The following is a 13,381-nucleotide window of genomic DNA, read 5'->3' as shown; positions in this document are numbered from 1 at the left end:
TAGTAGAAAGTCGGGTAAATGAACTTTTGTATTAGGCTTCATGAAAGTTAAATAATATAAAACATAAAAGAGTAGTCGACCACAGTCATTGGCGAGAGTAGGTCCAATGAACTGTGTCTGTGGGAGACAGATTCTGACTGCTTTCACTACACAGTTCCATGAGGATAGAGGTCGTTATTAAAAAAAGTAGTAGAGTAGTAGTAGTAATAGCAGCCGTCACAGTAGCACTAGTAGTAGTAGTAGTAGTAGTAATAGTAGTAGTAATTGTAGTAGTAGCATCAGCAGCACTAGCAGTAGTAGCAGTTTTAGTAGTAGTAGTAGTACCACTACCAGTAATAATAGTATCCGTATCAGTATCAGTAACATTAGTAGTAGAAGTAGAAGCTGTAGTATTAATATTAGTAGTAGTATTAATATTATTAATATAAATATTAATATTAATATTGATATTAATATTATTAATTAATATTATTAATATTAATAATATATTAATATTATTAATTACTATATTATTATCATTATTATTATTATTATTATTATTATTATTATTATTAGTAGTAGTAGTAGTAGTAGTAGTAGTAGTAGTAGTAGTAGTAGTAGTAGTAGTAGTAGTAGTAGTAGTAGTAGTAGTGGTGGTGGTGGTGGTGGTGGTGGTGGTGGTGGTGGTGGTGGTACCAGCAGCAGTAGTAGTAGTACCAGGTCCCCACCACCTAAATCAGCACATGTACAAAACCTAGATTTTGAACAGACTGCAGTAGAAAGTATATATGAACTTCTGTATTAGGGTTCATTAAAGTGAATTAATTACAAAATATAAAAGAGTAGTCGACTACAGTAATTGGCGAGAGAGGGGCTAGTGAACTGTAGTAAAAAAAGTAGTAGTAGTAGTAGTAGTAGTAGTAGTAGTAGTAGTTGTAGTAATAGCAGTAGTAGTAGTAGTAGTAGTAGTAGTAGTAGTAGTAATAGCAGTAGTAGTAGTAGTAGTAGTAGTAGTAGTAGTAGTAGTAGTAGTAGTAGTAGCAGACGCCGAGCATGAATAATGAGGAATATCAGATGATGTGTGTGAAGTACAAGTACCAGTAGTACCAGTAGTACTCAGGACGGTAGTACTAGTCCCCGAGCCGGGCCCAATGAGGAGGACGACCTGGCTCTCCCTCGTAGGAGCCAAGTGCCATCGAGTGAATAATGACCCAAGAATGGCACTCATTCGGCGACACCTCCTCGCTGCCACACGCCCTGGCACCAAGAGGCTACGCACTCAGAGTGCCAGAATAATACCAAATACCGAGGGTATTAGTAACACATGACACTGTCGATCTGGCCTCCGGAGGATTGGTTACCGAAGAGTAATACAAATTTACTTGGCGGTTGGTAACAAGATGGTGGACTTTGTATGTGTGTGTGTGTTATGTGTGTGTGCCTGTTTGTATGTGTGTGTGTGTGTTTGTGCGCGTCTCTGTGTCTGTGTGTGCGCCTGTGTGTGTGCATTTGTGTGTATGTGTATGTGTGTGCGCGTCTCTGTGCTTTTGTGTGTGCATTTGTGTGTATGTGTATTTCTGTGCGCCTCTCTCTCTCTCTCTCTCTCTCTCTCTCTCTGTGTGTGTGTGTGTGTGTGTGTGTGTGTGTGTGTTTGTGTGTGCATGTGTGTGTGTTGTAGAGTAAACTACTGTGCAAGTGAAGTTTATCTACTCTTTGAATTCTTAGACAGTGGGTACCCACGCCGCACTGTCGCCCTTAATACGTAACAACGTCCTCTACTTAAGTTCTAAGGGTCTAGAGATCTCAGATGGGGTTGAGGAGTCGAAATGACTTTTGTAGTTGCTCATACATTAGTCTGATTCACCATGGTCTTGGATCACGTGTTGGACTCGTGATCGACAGTTTTTACCATCCCGGAGGAGAGCTCAGACCTTATATATGACTGATCTATGAGTAATGCTGTGACCTTACACGCACACACACACCCAACTCCCCGCCCACGAGAGTTGGAGTAACGACTCACAGCGCAGCGATACTGAAATTATTTCAGCTCTGGTTGGGATTCTAACTCGGACCGCTGTAGCAGCAGTTGCGAACGCTACAACTGCGGCGTCGAGTCGTGGTGTGTGTGTGTGTGTGTGTGTGTGTGTGTGTGTGTGTGTGTGTGTGTGTGTGTGTGTGTGTGTGTGTGTGTGTGTGTGTGTCTACAATTGTATGTTCGTGTTCATGCGTTTACATTAAACCCCCCTTCCTTGTCACTTCACCCCCAAACCATGCCTAACTATCTTTCTTTTCTTCTCTCCCCTCCCCGTCCCTCCAAGCAGATCGTGTCGGAGAAGACACCACATCACCACCACCACCACCATCACCACCACCAGTACCATACAGCGGCCACGAGCACGAGCACCAGCAGCGCACCACTGAAGCCGCAGCTGCATCTCTACCACCCGCCACAACAACAGACGCATCACGCCTATCCGTATGCTGCGATCCACAGCCACCGCCCCCACAGTCATCGCCCCCACAGCAAACACCACCGGAAGTGTGGGTCGGAGACCCAAGTGTGACCTTCTGTCAAAGGGTCAAGGAGAAGGACGGACGTCCGAGTTTAACCGAGGTTGACCTGTGTGTGGGGACGTACACCTGAGCAGCGGCACGTAGGCCCTTCCTCCCTGACATTGCACGGCCACAAATTGTGGACTTGGTGGATGCGAGTGACGTTCTTAGGACCTGTGCGCATGCAGTCATCGAGTGCTTTGGCTATGTGTGCTGGATGCACGGAAGAGGCGTATTATTAAGTATCACTGTCATGTGATGAAAAAAAAAAAGGAAAGCTTGATGAAGAGAACGAGGACTAAACAAAATAGGCGTCCGGAAACATAGGGCCACCCCAAGACACAGGGGGCTTGCGCCTTTCATGATGGATGCTTAACTGGAAACCAGTAAAAGTGGCCGGGATGCCCCTCTGTTTCTGGTTTGTCGTCAATAACAACGAACCCATACATTTCTAAACATTGACCTAAAACTTTTTCTTAATGAAAGTGAAGGAGAGGGAGGATGAAGTAAGAAGGAAGTGTAAGGAAATGAATACACGAAGAAAGTGGAATGCCATATGGAAGTGGAAAAGTGATGAACTAAGAAATGGCAAATATGAACAGAAAATCAATGTGGTGACCGAAATATATATATAAATAACGGGGGAGGGTAGTGATGATGGCTAGAGGCCAGTAAGACAACAGCTAAACTGAATTTTTTTTTTTAATGTAAGAATTGTCAGGACATTGGCCATTAATTTTTTTTTTTTTTTGCTGTGATATCTGTGATTTTTTTTCTTATGAGAAAGTGGACCCAACTCCAATCACTGACAACAAGTTATTACGTCACTTTTTTTTTAGACGGAAAAATTATAAACCAGTTCATGGACTTCAATCTCGGAACCCCGAGGTCGGCTACGGCCTTGGAGGAGGAGCTCCTGGTGAAGCAGGAGCTACTATAGTGCGTATGTGGAAACGCTCAAGCCCCACTTGAGGAACCCCTCGAGCAAGCGTTATCCCAAGACGTTGCCCTCGGGCGGAGGAGGTAGGAGGAGCGATATCTTCGAGTAGAGGCAACATAAGGATTCTGAGGCCGAGGTGCAGGACGTAGAGGAGGAGGCGAAGGTGAAGTAAGAGGAGGAGGAGGACAAGTAGAAGAAAGAGGAGGAGGAGCAGGAGGAGAAATAGGAGGAAGAGTAGAAGAGTAGGAGAGGAAGGAAGAGTAGTAGAAAGAGGAGGAGGAACAGGAGTAGGAGGTGGAGAAAGAGCAGGAGTAAGAGGAGGAGGAGGTGGAGAAAGAGCAGGAGTAAGAGGAGGAGGAGGAGGTGGAGAAGAAGGGGAGCGAAGAATAGGAGTAAGAGTAGGAGGAAGAGGAAGACAATGAGGAAGAGGAAAGGGAGGACAAGGAGGAAGGCAGTGAAGAGGAGGGCGAGGAGGAATAGGAGGAGGAGGGGGCATTATAATAGGAGAAAGTGCAGGAGGAAGACAATGAGGAGGATGAAGATGAGGACAAGGAGGAAGGCAGTGAAGAGGAGGAGGAGGAGGAGGAGGAGGAGATTCAAAGCTATGGTAAATAAGTGGAACAGAGAACTGGATGTGGATTTGGTGAGGGCGGAACGGATGACTGAGATGAATGACGGCGGAGGGGTAGGGTGAGGAAAAGGAGGGAGTGACGTCGTAGATGGACAATGACGTCATGGTATTTGGCTGAAGCACGTTGGACACGTGTTGGGACAAAAATACACGCTGGCAGGCGCAGATGATGCACACGCACGAACGCACGCACGTACGTTGAAACGCTTGAACAATCTCTCTCTCTCTCTCTCTCTCTCTCTCTCTCTCTCTCTCTCTCTCTCTCTCTCTCTCTCTGACACACACACACACACACACACACACACACACACACACACACACACACACACACACACACACACACACACACACACACACACACACACACACACAATACACACACGCACAAACACACGAATACTGCGGGACTTTGGTTCATAGGGGGTGTGACTGAAGCCAATAAAGTCACTTTCGCTAACTTTCTCTCTCTCTCTCTCTCTCTCTCTCTCTCTCTCTCTCTCTCTCTCTCTCTCTCTCTCTCTCTCTCTCTCTCTCTCTCTCTCTCTCGCTCTCTCTCTCTCTCTCTCTCTCTCTCTCTCTCTCGCTCTCTCTCTCTCTCTCTCTCTCTCTCTCTCTCTCTCTCTCTCTCTCTCTCTCTCTCTCTCTCTCTCTCTCTCTCTCTCTCTCTCTCTCTCTCTCTCTCTCTCTCTCTCTCTATTCTCTCTATATATAGGTATGACACTGTGACAGTGACATGACACATGTGTCGAACGTTGTCTACCATCTGACGCATCATGTGGCGCGTGGCGTGCGCGCGCGCGCGCGCGAGCACGCAACATCTAGGAAGTCTGTCAAATGGCCAACAGAAACCTTAGTTTGAGACGCTTAGAGGGCATTCTGGGCCAAAGCGGCACTGTAACGATCAACCGATAAATAAATGAATAGATAGATAAATGAATAAACAGAAAATAAATTAATATAAAGTTAACTGACAAATATGACAAATAAGTGAATAACTAAATAGATAACAAATTAAATAGGTAAATAATCAGAAAACAAGTAAATAAGTAGAGAGGTATTTGAGGCCAATGCAAGATTATGATGATGAATTAATGAATAAATATGTAGACAATAAATGGAACAAATCAATTAATACACAGAAAATATGTAAACAAACAGAAAGGAGGTATTTGGGGCCAAGCCAAGATTGTGGCAATAAATGAACAAATAACTAAATACATTAAAAAAAAAATGAAGCACACCAATGAATCTATTCGTAAACAAATAAACAGAAAAAATAACTGATAGTCGAATAGATAGAAACGCGGAACTCGCATATAACTGATCCATCATAAAAATATATATACAAAATTTAATAAAAGACTAAATAGGATTAAACTAAATTATCTTTACTATGCACATATTCCCAAACTCGTACAATAAACACAAAGTTCCACCAATGCACTTCAAGTTTGCACCAGAAGGAAGTAGAAGTAGGAGGAAGAGAAGTAGAAGAAGGCAAAGAGTAGGAGGAGGAGGACAAGGTAGAACTTTGGTGAATTTAAGAATATGTTCATAATGAATGGTTGAAAACAACTCACCACTTGACTGACATGTAAGCCTATACTGGCCACATGCCCCCGCCAGATGAAGCCATCTCAAGTCTCATTTTTTAAACACCATTTTGGTTTCTACGCGAATGCATATGCCACCTTTATGAAGTGCTCACGTCATTATCACGTGTTCTGCCTACGTTACAGCATACTTGGTAATGTCCGTTACACGTTGAAAAGTACACATATCTAAATGGGTATTCAGTGGTAAAAAAAAAAAGTGTTTCTATTGAGCATTCAAGTAAAGAAAACTTCAGTGAAAGAAGAACGAAACTGAATAACAATAACAACAACGAAGCAACCAAGCCTGTACTACTCGACCCCGTTGTTACGAACCAATTGGAATTTGACCCCGTTTTAGAGAACTTGAGTGATTTTTTTTTCTCACAAAACTGCCTGCTCCTGTGCCTCTCCTCGTTCAGGATGAGGATCCAGGCTCTGCGGGAATCTGGACGTTAAGAAGGTCTGTAGCAGCGTTGGAGTTGCCTCGGCGCCCCGCCCACTGAAGTCTGAGATTTGTTGAATTTTGACGTTGAATTCCTCTTCCCAACTGTATTATAATTATTATTATCACTGTTGCCAAAACTTATCATATATTAATATCATAGATTCATATTTGTAATTTTCGTTATTTGTGTGTGTAGTAAATAATTTCATTATTATTACTAATAGTCATACTTTATCAATACTATTATTATTAACTGTAATTAATATTTTGTCAAATTATTTCCTATTATTATACTATGGTTTTTCATGATCAATAATGTCTATACAATTATCACAAATTTCTAATTAATTTCCATTATCATCATTATCATTATCACTTGTGATAATTCATTTATCATGACCGTCACTGTTAATATAATTATCATTATCATTATAATCACTTATCATTTATGATATTCATTATCATCGTCATTGTTGTTTAAACACTGTCACTAACATCATTATCATAATTTTTATATTTTCAAACTGTTATTACCATACTCGAGTTCTATCATTACCGTATCATTACTGCAATTACCACCATTATTACTACATTTACTATCACTCTATAATTACTATCCTCTACTAGTATCAATGTTACCACACTAACAAGCATTATCAGTATCACTAAGATAACACCAATATTATCTCCCTGTTGACGTCATCAGCTGCTCTCAGTGTTGCCACCCATGTGAGCATTTAGTTTTAGACGAGTGTTTGATTTCCAATATCAAATATAGTTTCTCTTGTTATTAAAAAATAGAACGGGAAGTTCTTTATGCAAAGTAAACTAGCACATGCTATACTATACTTTCTTCCTATACTTAGACAAAACATGCTAAACCATCAACATACTGTTAGTACAAAAAATATTGTCAAACAAGCAACATATTTTTACATCAGTATACTGCCAAATCAGCAATGTATTTTCAAAGCAACTATATATTGCCACAGGTATACATTAGCAAACCAACAATATATTGTCACGAATACATGACCATATCAATGTCAATCCAACAATATAACTAGTTAAATTTACCAACAATACATTGGCTAAACATGTTATGCCAAATATCAATAACTTAGACCATAATCTCCGTAGTCTTCATGAACAATATATTGTCAAACGAGCAATATGTTCTGCCAAAACCAACAATATATGTTAAATCTCCCATGTTACCTCAAACCAACAATGTATTGTTAAACCATATATTTTCTAAGTATCAGTAGCTTAGAACACACAACTCGTTAGTTACTATGAACAATATAAAATCAAACCAACAATAAACTGTCAGACAGTTAATATATTGTCAAACCAACAATATTTATTAGTTTTTATGCCAAGCCAACAATGTCTTCTGTATGTATCCATAGTTTAGAATACACAATTCCGTAGTTAAACCAACCATGTATTGTCAAATTACCATGTCTTCTCCAGGTATCAATAGCTTAGAATATATACATCAACAGTATACATGAAAAAGTCACATGCTGTTCATAGCAGCTCTGAGAAAAGTGAGACTTACTTATACGGTGATATCTATCTCCATCAAATTGATTGGAATTGTTACCATATAGGCGAGTTTTGTTTTTATCAGACTCATTCTTCAGTCGTTCACGCCAGTTAGGTTTTAATTGTGACACTATTTAGTGAGTTCTTCCACTTTGCGTATAGTGAGGATATGTAAACGCAGATGAATGAGAGTCTTCCAGCTTATCCTGGACGGTTAACAGATAGAACAAGACGTGTAGAATGAATAAAATCATTATCAAGGTGGCGGCACACTAAGAACTTCCCGCTAGCATGCTACTTGTTTTTGCTATTTCGTTTGAGCAGAAGCGAGTTTGGTTACGATTTTTTTTATCACATTTCTTGGGTCTTATAGTGAGAAGCGGAATGACGAACTAAGAGAAATTAAACCTAAAATACGAATGTTAGATACATTGTTGACATGTTCTTACGGAAGTCTAGAATATTGTAACAAAAGTCGTTTCTACCGCCACCTTAACTCGTTCACCTTGGCGTACAGTATGAACCTAAAATACTGCTCCTCTTTTGCCCGATGGATTGATTAGAGTAGAAACATACCTGACATTCACTTCATACCTATCCCTATGTGCGCTAATAGCAACTGGAAGCTTGATGGTTTCGCATTCGGTCAGTTGTGGGTTTGAATCCAGCACTTCTCTCCGATTTGCAACAGTGACTGTTATTTGCCTGCTCCAAATGTCCAAGGGCATGGTAGGGCAATGGTGACTGTTTCGGGTGCAGCTACTTAGCGCCTCCTGGCGTAGTAGGGTCCTCTCTTTACACCTACGCACTGGCAATTGGTAAGCCTGAATCTTGCATATTATCAAACCACACTTGCAGTTGGTAGGCCTTACTCTTACAGATTGTCATACCTACACTTTTGCAGTTGATAGGCCTGATGTGAGTTGTGTAAGGTAGCTCGTACACTAACGCAACCAGTTGCGAGAAACCAGTTGTTTGCGATGCCGCAACCAGTTGCATTGTGCCTGACACATTGGTTTCTTTAGAAACCCCCTCATTGAGGCGACTATCGAGGGGACTGAAACTGCGGTTTCCTCGATGTGAGGGGTTCTAAAGAAACCAATGTGTCATTCACAATACAACTGGTTGCGGCGTTGCAAACAACTTGTTTCACGGAACTGGTTTCTTCTTTTTTTCGCGTTGGTGTGCGAGCTACCCAAGTCCAATAAAACAGACTCGACAGAGCTCTTTCAGTTGATAGGCCTGGATATGACATAGTCCTACGTGTTGTATAAGTCCAACAAGCTTTCAGAGAGACTTAACAAGGGATGGATTTCATTCGGGCGAACCATGTAGACGTCGGGATGCTAAAAAGTTCTTGTTTTTTCGTCCAGTGCGCCATTTTTTTTTTTTTTTTTTTCCCCATTGACATCAGCGACCGCAAGGCCACTACGGGATCGGGTAGGCTACTTTGGGAAAGTTTATTTGAAATTGCTTCGACATTTGACTCATTATCACACATATCATTTTGACCTAACCTTGCAACCAATCAATACCTCATAACAAACCCCCTTTTATTATCATTAATTGTTATTATTATCCTTATTAAAGCCTTTGGTATATGTATGTATTATTATTATGATCATATTATTGTTATTGTTATTATTATTATTTTCTCAGCTTTCAAATTGTGATCATTTATAAGCAACTGTACAATGTTGGTTAATGAGACACGTTTTCTTCTTTTTTCATTTTTTTTTCGAAAAAAAAAATATTCATTGTTAAGTGATAATGCATACATATTATGGCAGTGTTCCACAATGAATATCCGATTATCATAATCGTTCGTGTCTCCACAAATTATGACAAATCATGGAACTGCCTAGTGTAGGCCTTATGGTCTCTTGCAGTCTCCTTCATTCTTATGTTCTTATGTAATGACGAAACACATATTTCCCCATATTCCTTTGTATATAATGTATATGGAATTGTATATATATATATAAATATATATATCACATAGATGATCAACCTAAATATTGTTCCTCTCTCTCCCCCTCTCTTTTCATGAAGTGACTATTACACGTTTAAGGGGAAAAACACAAAATTAAATTGTGCACCAACCAGACGATGACGTCACCATTTCAAAACAAAACAAAACAAAAAAACTTGTAATTGCTAACAAATGCCGATGACATGACAAAAAAAAAAAAAAAAAAGCGTGTAATTAATAACAAATGCATTTATAGTTCCCTAGGACTTTTTGGTTTACTTTACGTTTTCTTTACGGGTCCGTTTTCTATGGACTTCCCATGCTCTGTAAATGTGATAAAATGATGCCATATGTGTTATTTACAGTCGTGTTAGTCCAATTAGTTTTCCTAGTAACTGGACTTTAATGATATGATTATGTTAACAAGCGGCTGTCGTAAAATATGAGTGTTGATGTAAACTCGTTAGAAAAGAAAAATAATAATAGATTAATTGTTGTCTGTTTCATTTATCCTTGAAATCATCTTACATCTAGCAACTGCCACTTTCTCCTCTATAAACGCACAACAGCTGCGAGAGATTGCCCACAAGGATAGAAACGCTGGTAAACTAAAGTGCATAAGATTCTGGTTAAAAAGATAAAAAAAGGCAGTCACGCCTCGCGCCATTTTGGCAATCTGCTTCCTGATTGGTGGAGATTATTTCTGTCCAAAAGGAACCGAATATCCTGTTTTCTACCATTTGAAAGTAGAATTCATCTAACTTCACTAGCAGTGATCATGGAAATTATCAATAGATTTTTCATAGATCAGCCATTTAGTCAGACAAACATAGGCACTTCTTGCCAGCATGCTACTCGATTTTGCTACTTGCTTTGCTGGTAAACTCTTCTTTAGCCGCCACACAGCAAATATTTTGCTAGTGATTTGTTTTTTAGCTAGCGGCTAGCGAAAACAATGACAAAGCTATGTTTACAAACGAGTGTATTACTGCGGTAGTCAAACAAAAGAGAGAAAACACCGATTTCCTATTGATTTTAATTCTTGATTAATTTGGCGACAAAGAGAATTAGAAACTCAATTCTTTTTATGTTTTGTATATAAACCCCCGGAATGGTAGCTCATTTGAACACTCAAGTGAGCAGCAAAACTTACCGTTGATTCTTCCCAGCATGCTATCCACTTTTCCCAGCAGTAATAGTAGTATGTCACTCATTTCAGATATCAAGATCAAAGTAGCAAAAGCAAGTAGCATGCTAGCAAGAAATGCGTAGGGTGCTGCCACCTTAACTCGAAAGGTTCAAAAGTACGGCTCCCCGTGAAAGTCATATTCACGGGATCATCACTGATAAACACAATGAAAAGGAAACCAACTTGGAGACCTTTTGGTTCACAAAGGCGCTGAAGATTGGAAGAAAAATGAATAAATACGCTGATCACGAGGATGATAACACTGGAGAGCGATTTGAATAACGTTATTCTCTAAGTATCATTTCTGAAGAATTAATAAAGAGAGAGAGTAAGGGATGGGAGACCACCCAAGGGGAGTTACGACACTCGACACCTATGGCGACACAACCTACCCCTTCCTTTACCTTCCCTTCCCTTCCCTTCCCTACATGGACCGACCCACGGACTCGAAGCCCCACGAGCGCCGCCGGCCGTCTGCCTGCTCGCAACTCTCAAAACCACACAAGTTAAAACGATTTGGAAAAAAGACTTTAAAAGCTATAAAAGAGGAGGAGGAGAAGGTGGGAGAAAAAGGAGGAGGAGGAGGAGGACAGGACGAGGAGGAAGCCCCCCCTCCCCCTCCCGGCCTCTTTTCTGGCAACGAGGAACGATGAACCTAATAAAGTAATATAGAGCGTAACAGGATGGATACATACATATGCATACATACATACATACACGTATTATTGGCGACATAGCCACCGTCTGCTTTATCCCATGAAGAGTGCCGCCATGTGGTTTTATTCAGATAAGAAGGTCGGGGGTGAGGGGGTTAAAAGCCCACCCTCGTAGGCCCTTCAACCCGGGAACTGGTGGGTCAACCCGAAACCTGAGGCGGGTTGGAAGAACGGACAAAAGTCAAAACAAGAAGACCTGCTCCTTGCCCCCTTCCCCTACCACCACCACCAACCTCCCCCCTCTCCACCCACGACGCCTGCACAACACCATAGAGGCATGTACACCCGGGCGCCTGTGTGCACATCTCTTTATTTTCCTTTCCTTTCTTTCTTTTTTCTTAAACTGCGACGGCAGTACTTCGTAAACAGTTCTGGTGATTTTTTTTTTGTATATATAAATTTCTGTTATTTATAAATTTTCTGCTCTGGATGTCTCCACTTTGGATTGCAGTGATTAGATTACAATATAACAGATAAAAAAAAAAAAAGTAAACAAACAAATAAAGACAATAAATGAAATTTAAGTAAATATAAACAAATAAATGGAAAATAAACAAGTAGTTAAATAAAAAACAAAAACAAATAAAACAAAAACAGATGTATGTAAGCAGAAAATTTTTGTATATAGATAAACGGGTAAATACAATAAAAATAGATTAATAAAAAATTAATCAAACAAAAACAAGCAAGTAATTTCACAAGAAAATTGAAAATGAATAAAGCAGAAACGGAAACAAATAAACAGAAAATTACATACTTAGATAAACGGACCAAGCACGCTACCTACTGAGCTCCCCACCCCCCCTCCAGTACATTAAGTTTATTAACACAATGAGTTTCTAAACACAAGCCTTATGTGAGCCTGTTTACGCGATGAATATACAAAAAAACACATTCGAAACCAAGACAAATAACCATCCATATTAGGCGGATGCTTGTGTGTTTGCACGTCAGCAGCATCTGCTAATAAGTAATCGTGCGTGTAAGCAGGCAACCGCATTTGATATTCCACTGAACGCTCGGCTATACTTTCGCTATGAACAGCTTTGGCACTTTTGTATGCCTCTTTTGTGGATTGTACAATTTTATGTTATCTATTTTAATTTGATTTATTTCTATTCTGCTGTAGAAAACCTTTGACCGCACTCAAAAGTGATTCATCTAGCAGTGTCTGGCAACTCCACAATTAGCGGCGCTCACCCCCAGGGCTACGTCAGGGGGTCCCACACCGTTCCCCCCAGCTGGGGGCGTCCCTATTTGACGCCCTGTCTAAACAGGGAGTAATCCCACAAATGGACAAAAACCCCCTCAAGAGGGTAATAGAGGTTCTCATGCATCTGGCAACCGCACAGTGTGACATACGGGCAGACACATACTCGAGGGGATTATATCACAGACAGATGTGGCTTGGAGGGAAGACACTTGTAAAAGACACCCAGACACACATGCATGAAAAAAGACACACAAATATGTAAAAGACACACAGACATGATATGGAATATAAACAATGGAACAAATACATACAGACAGACCTCAATTGAAAGGTAGACATTATCAAAAACAGAGATATGTGAAATGGAAGACAGACGTTAAAAGAAATATACAGACAGACACATACACAAGGAAATAATACCAGTCAAACATGAAATGGGAAACAGACACACAGTGACACACAGACACAATTGAAACAATTGTCAACGAATATACACATAATAAAACGAGGGGCTTACGGTGGGAAACGCTCAGTTACAATCATGTGTTGCCTTTGCCCTTTGTGATACGACTTCAAGTGTTAGTGGGAGTCACT

At 40.3% G+C, this 13,381-nt stretch overlaps 1 protein-coding gene across 1 annotated transcript in view; it reads left to right on the top strand.

Moving 5' to 3' along the window:
• Nucleotides 1-10,164, top strand: part of LOC143019499 (frizzled-4-like) — a 139,712-nt gene extending 129,548 nt beyond the window's left edge. The window contains exon 5 of the mRNA XM_076175145.1: nucleotides 2,304-10,164. Coding sequence (XP_076031260.1) covers nucleotides 2,304-2,546 — 243 coding nt within the window. The 3' untranslated portion in view covers nucleotides 2,547-10,164. The remainder of the gene's footprint in view (nucleotides 1-2,303) is intronic.
• Nucleotides 10,165-13,381: the final 3,217 nt, after the last annotated feature.

The sequence above is a fragment of the Oratosquilla oratoria genome, chromosome 37 (assembly GCF_046742065.1).
Source record: "Oratosquilla oratoria isolate Oo_2021 chromosome 37, ASM4674206v1, whole genome shotgun sequence".
In the NCBI taxonomy this organism is placed as follows: domain Eukaryota; kingdom Metazoa; phylum Arthropoda; class Malacostraca; order Stomatopoda; family Squillidae; genus Oratosquilla; species Oratosquilla oratoria.
Note: the sequence above shows the minus strand (reverse complement) of the source record. Positions and strands in the feature narration are given on the sequence as shown.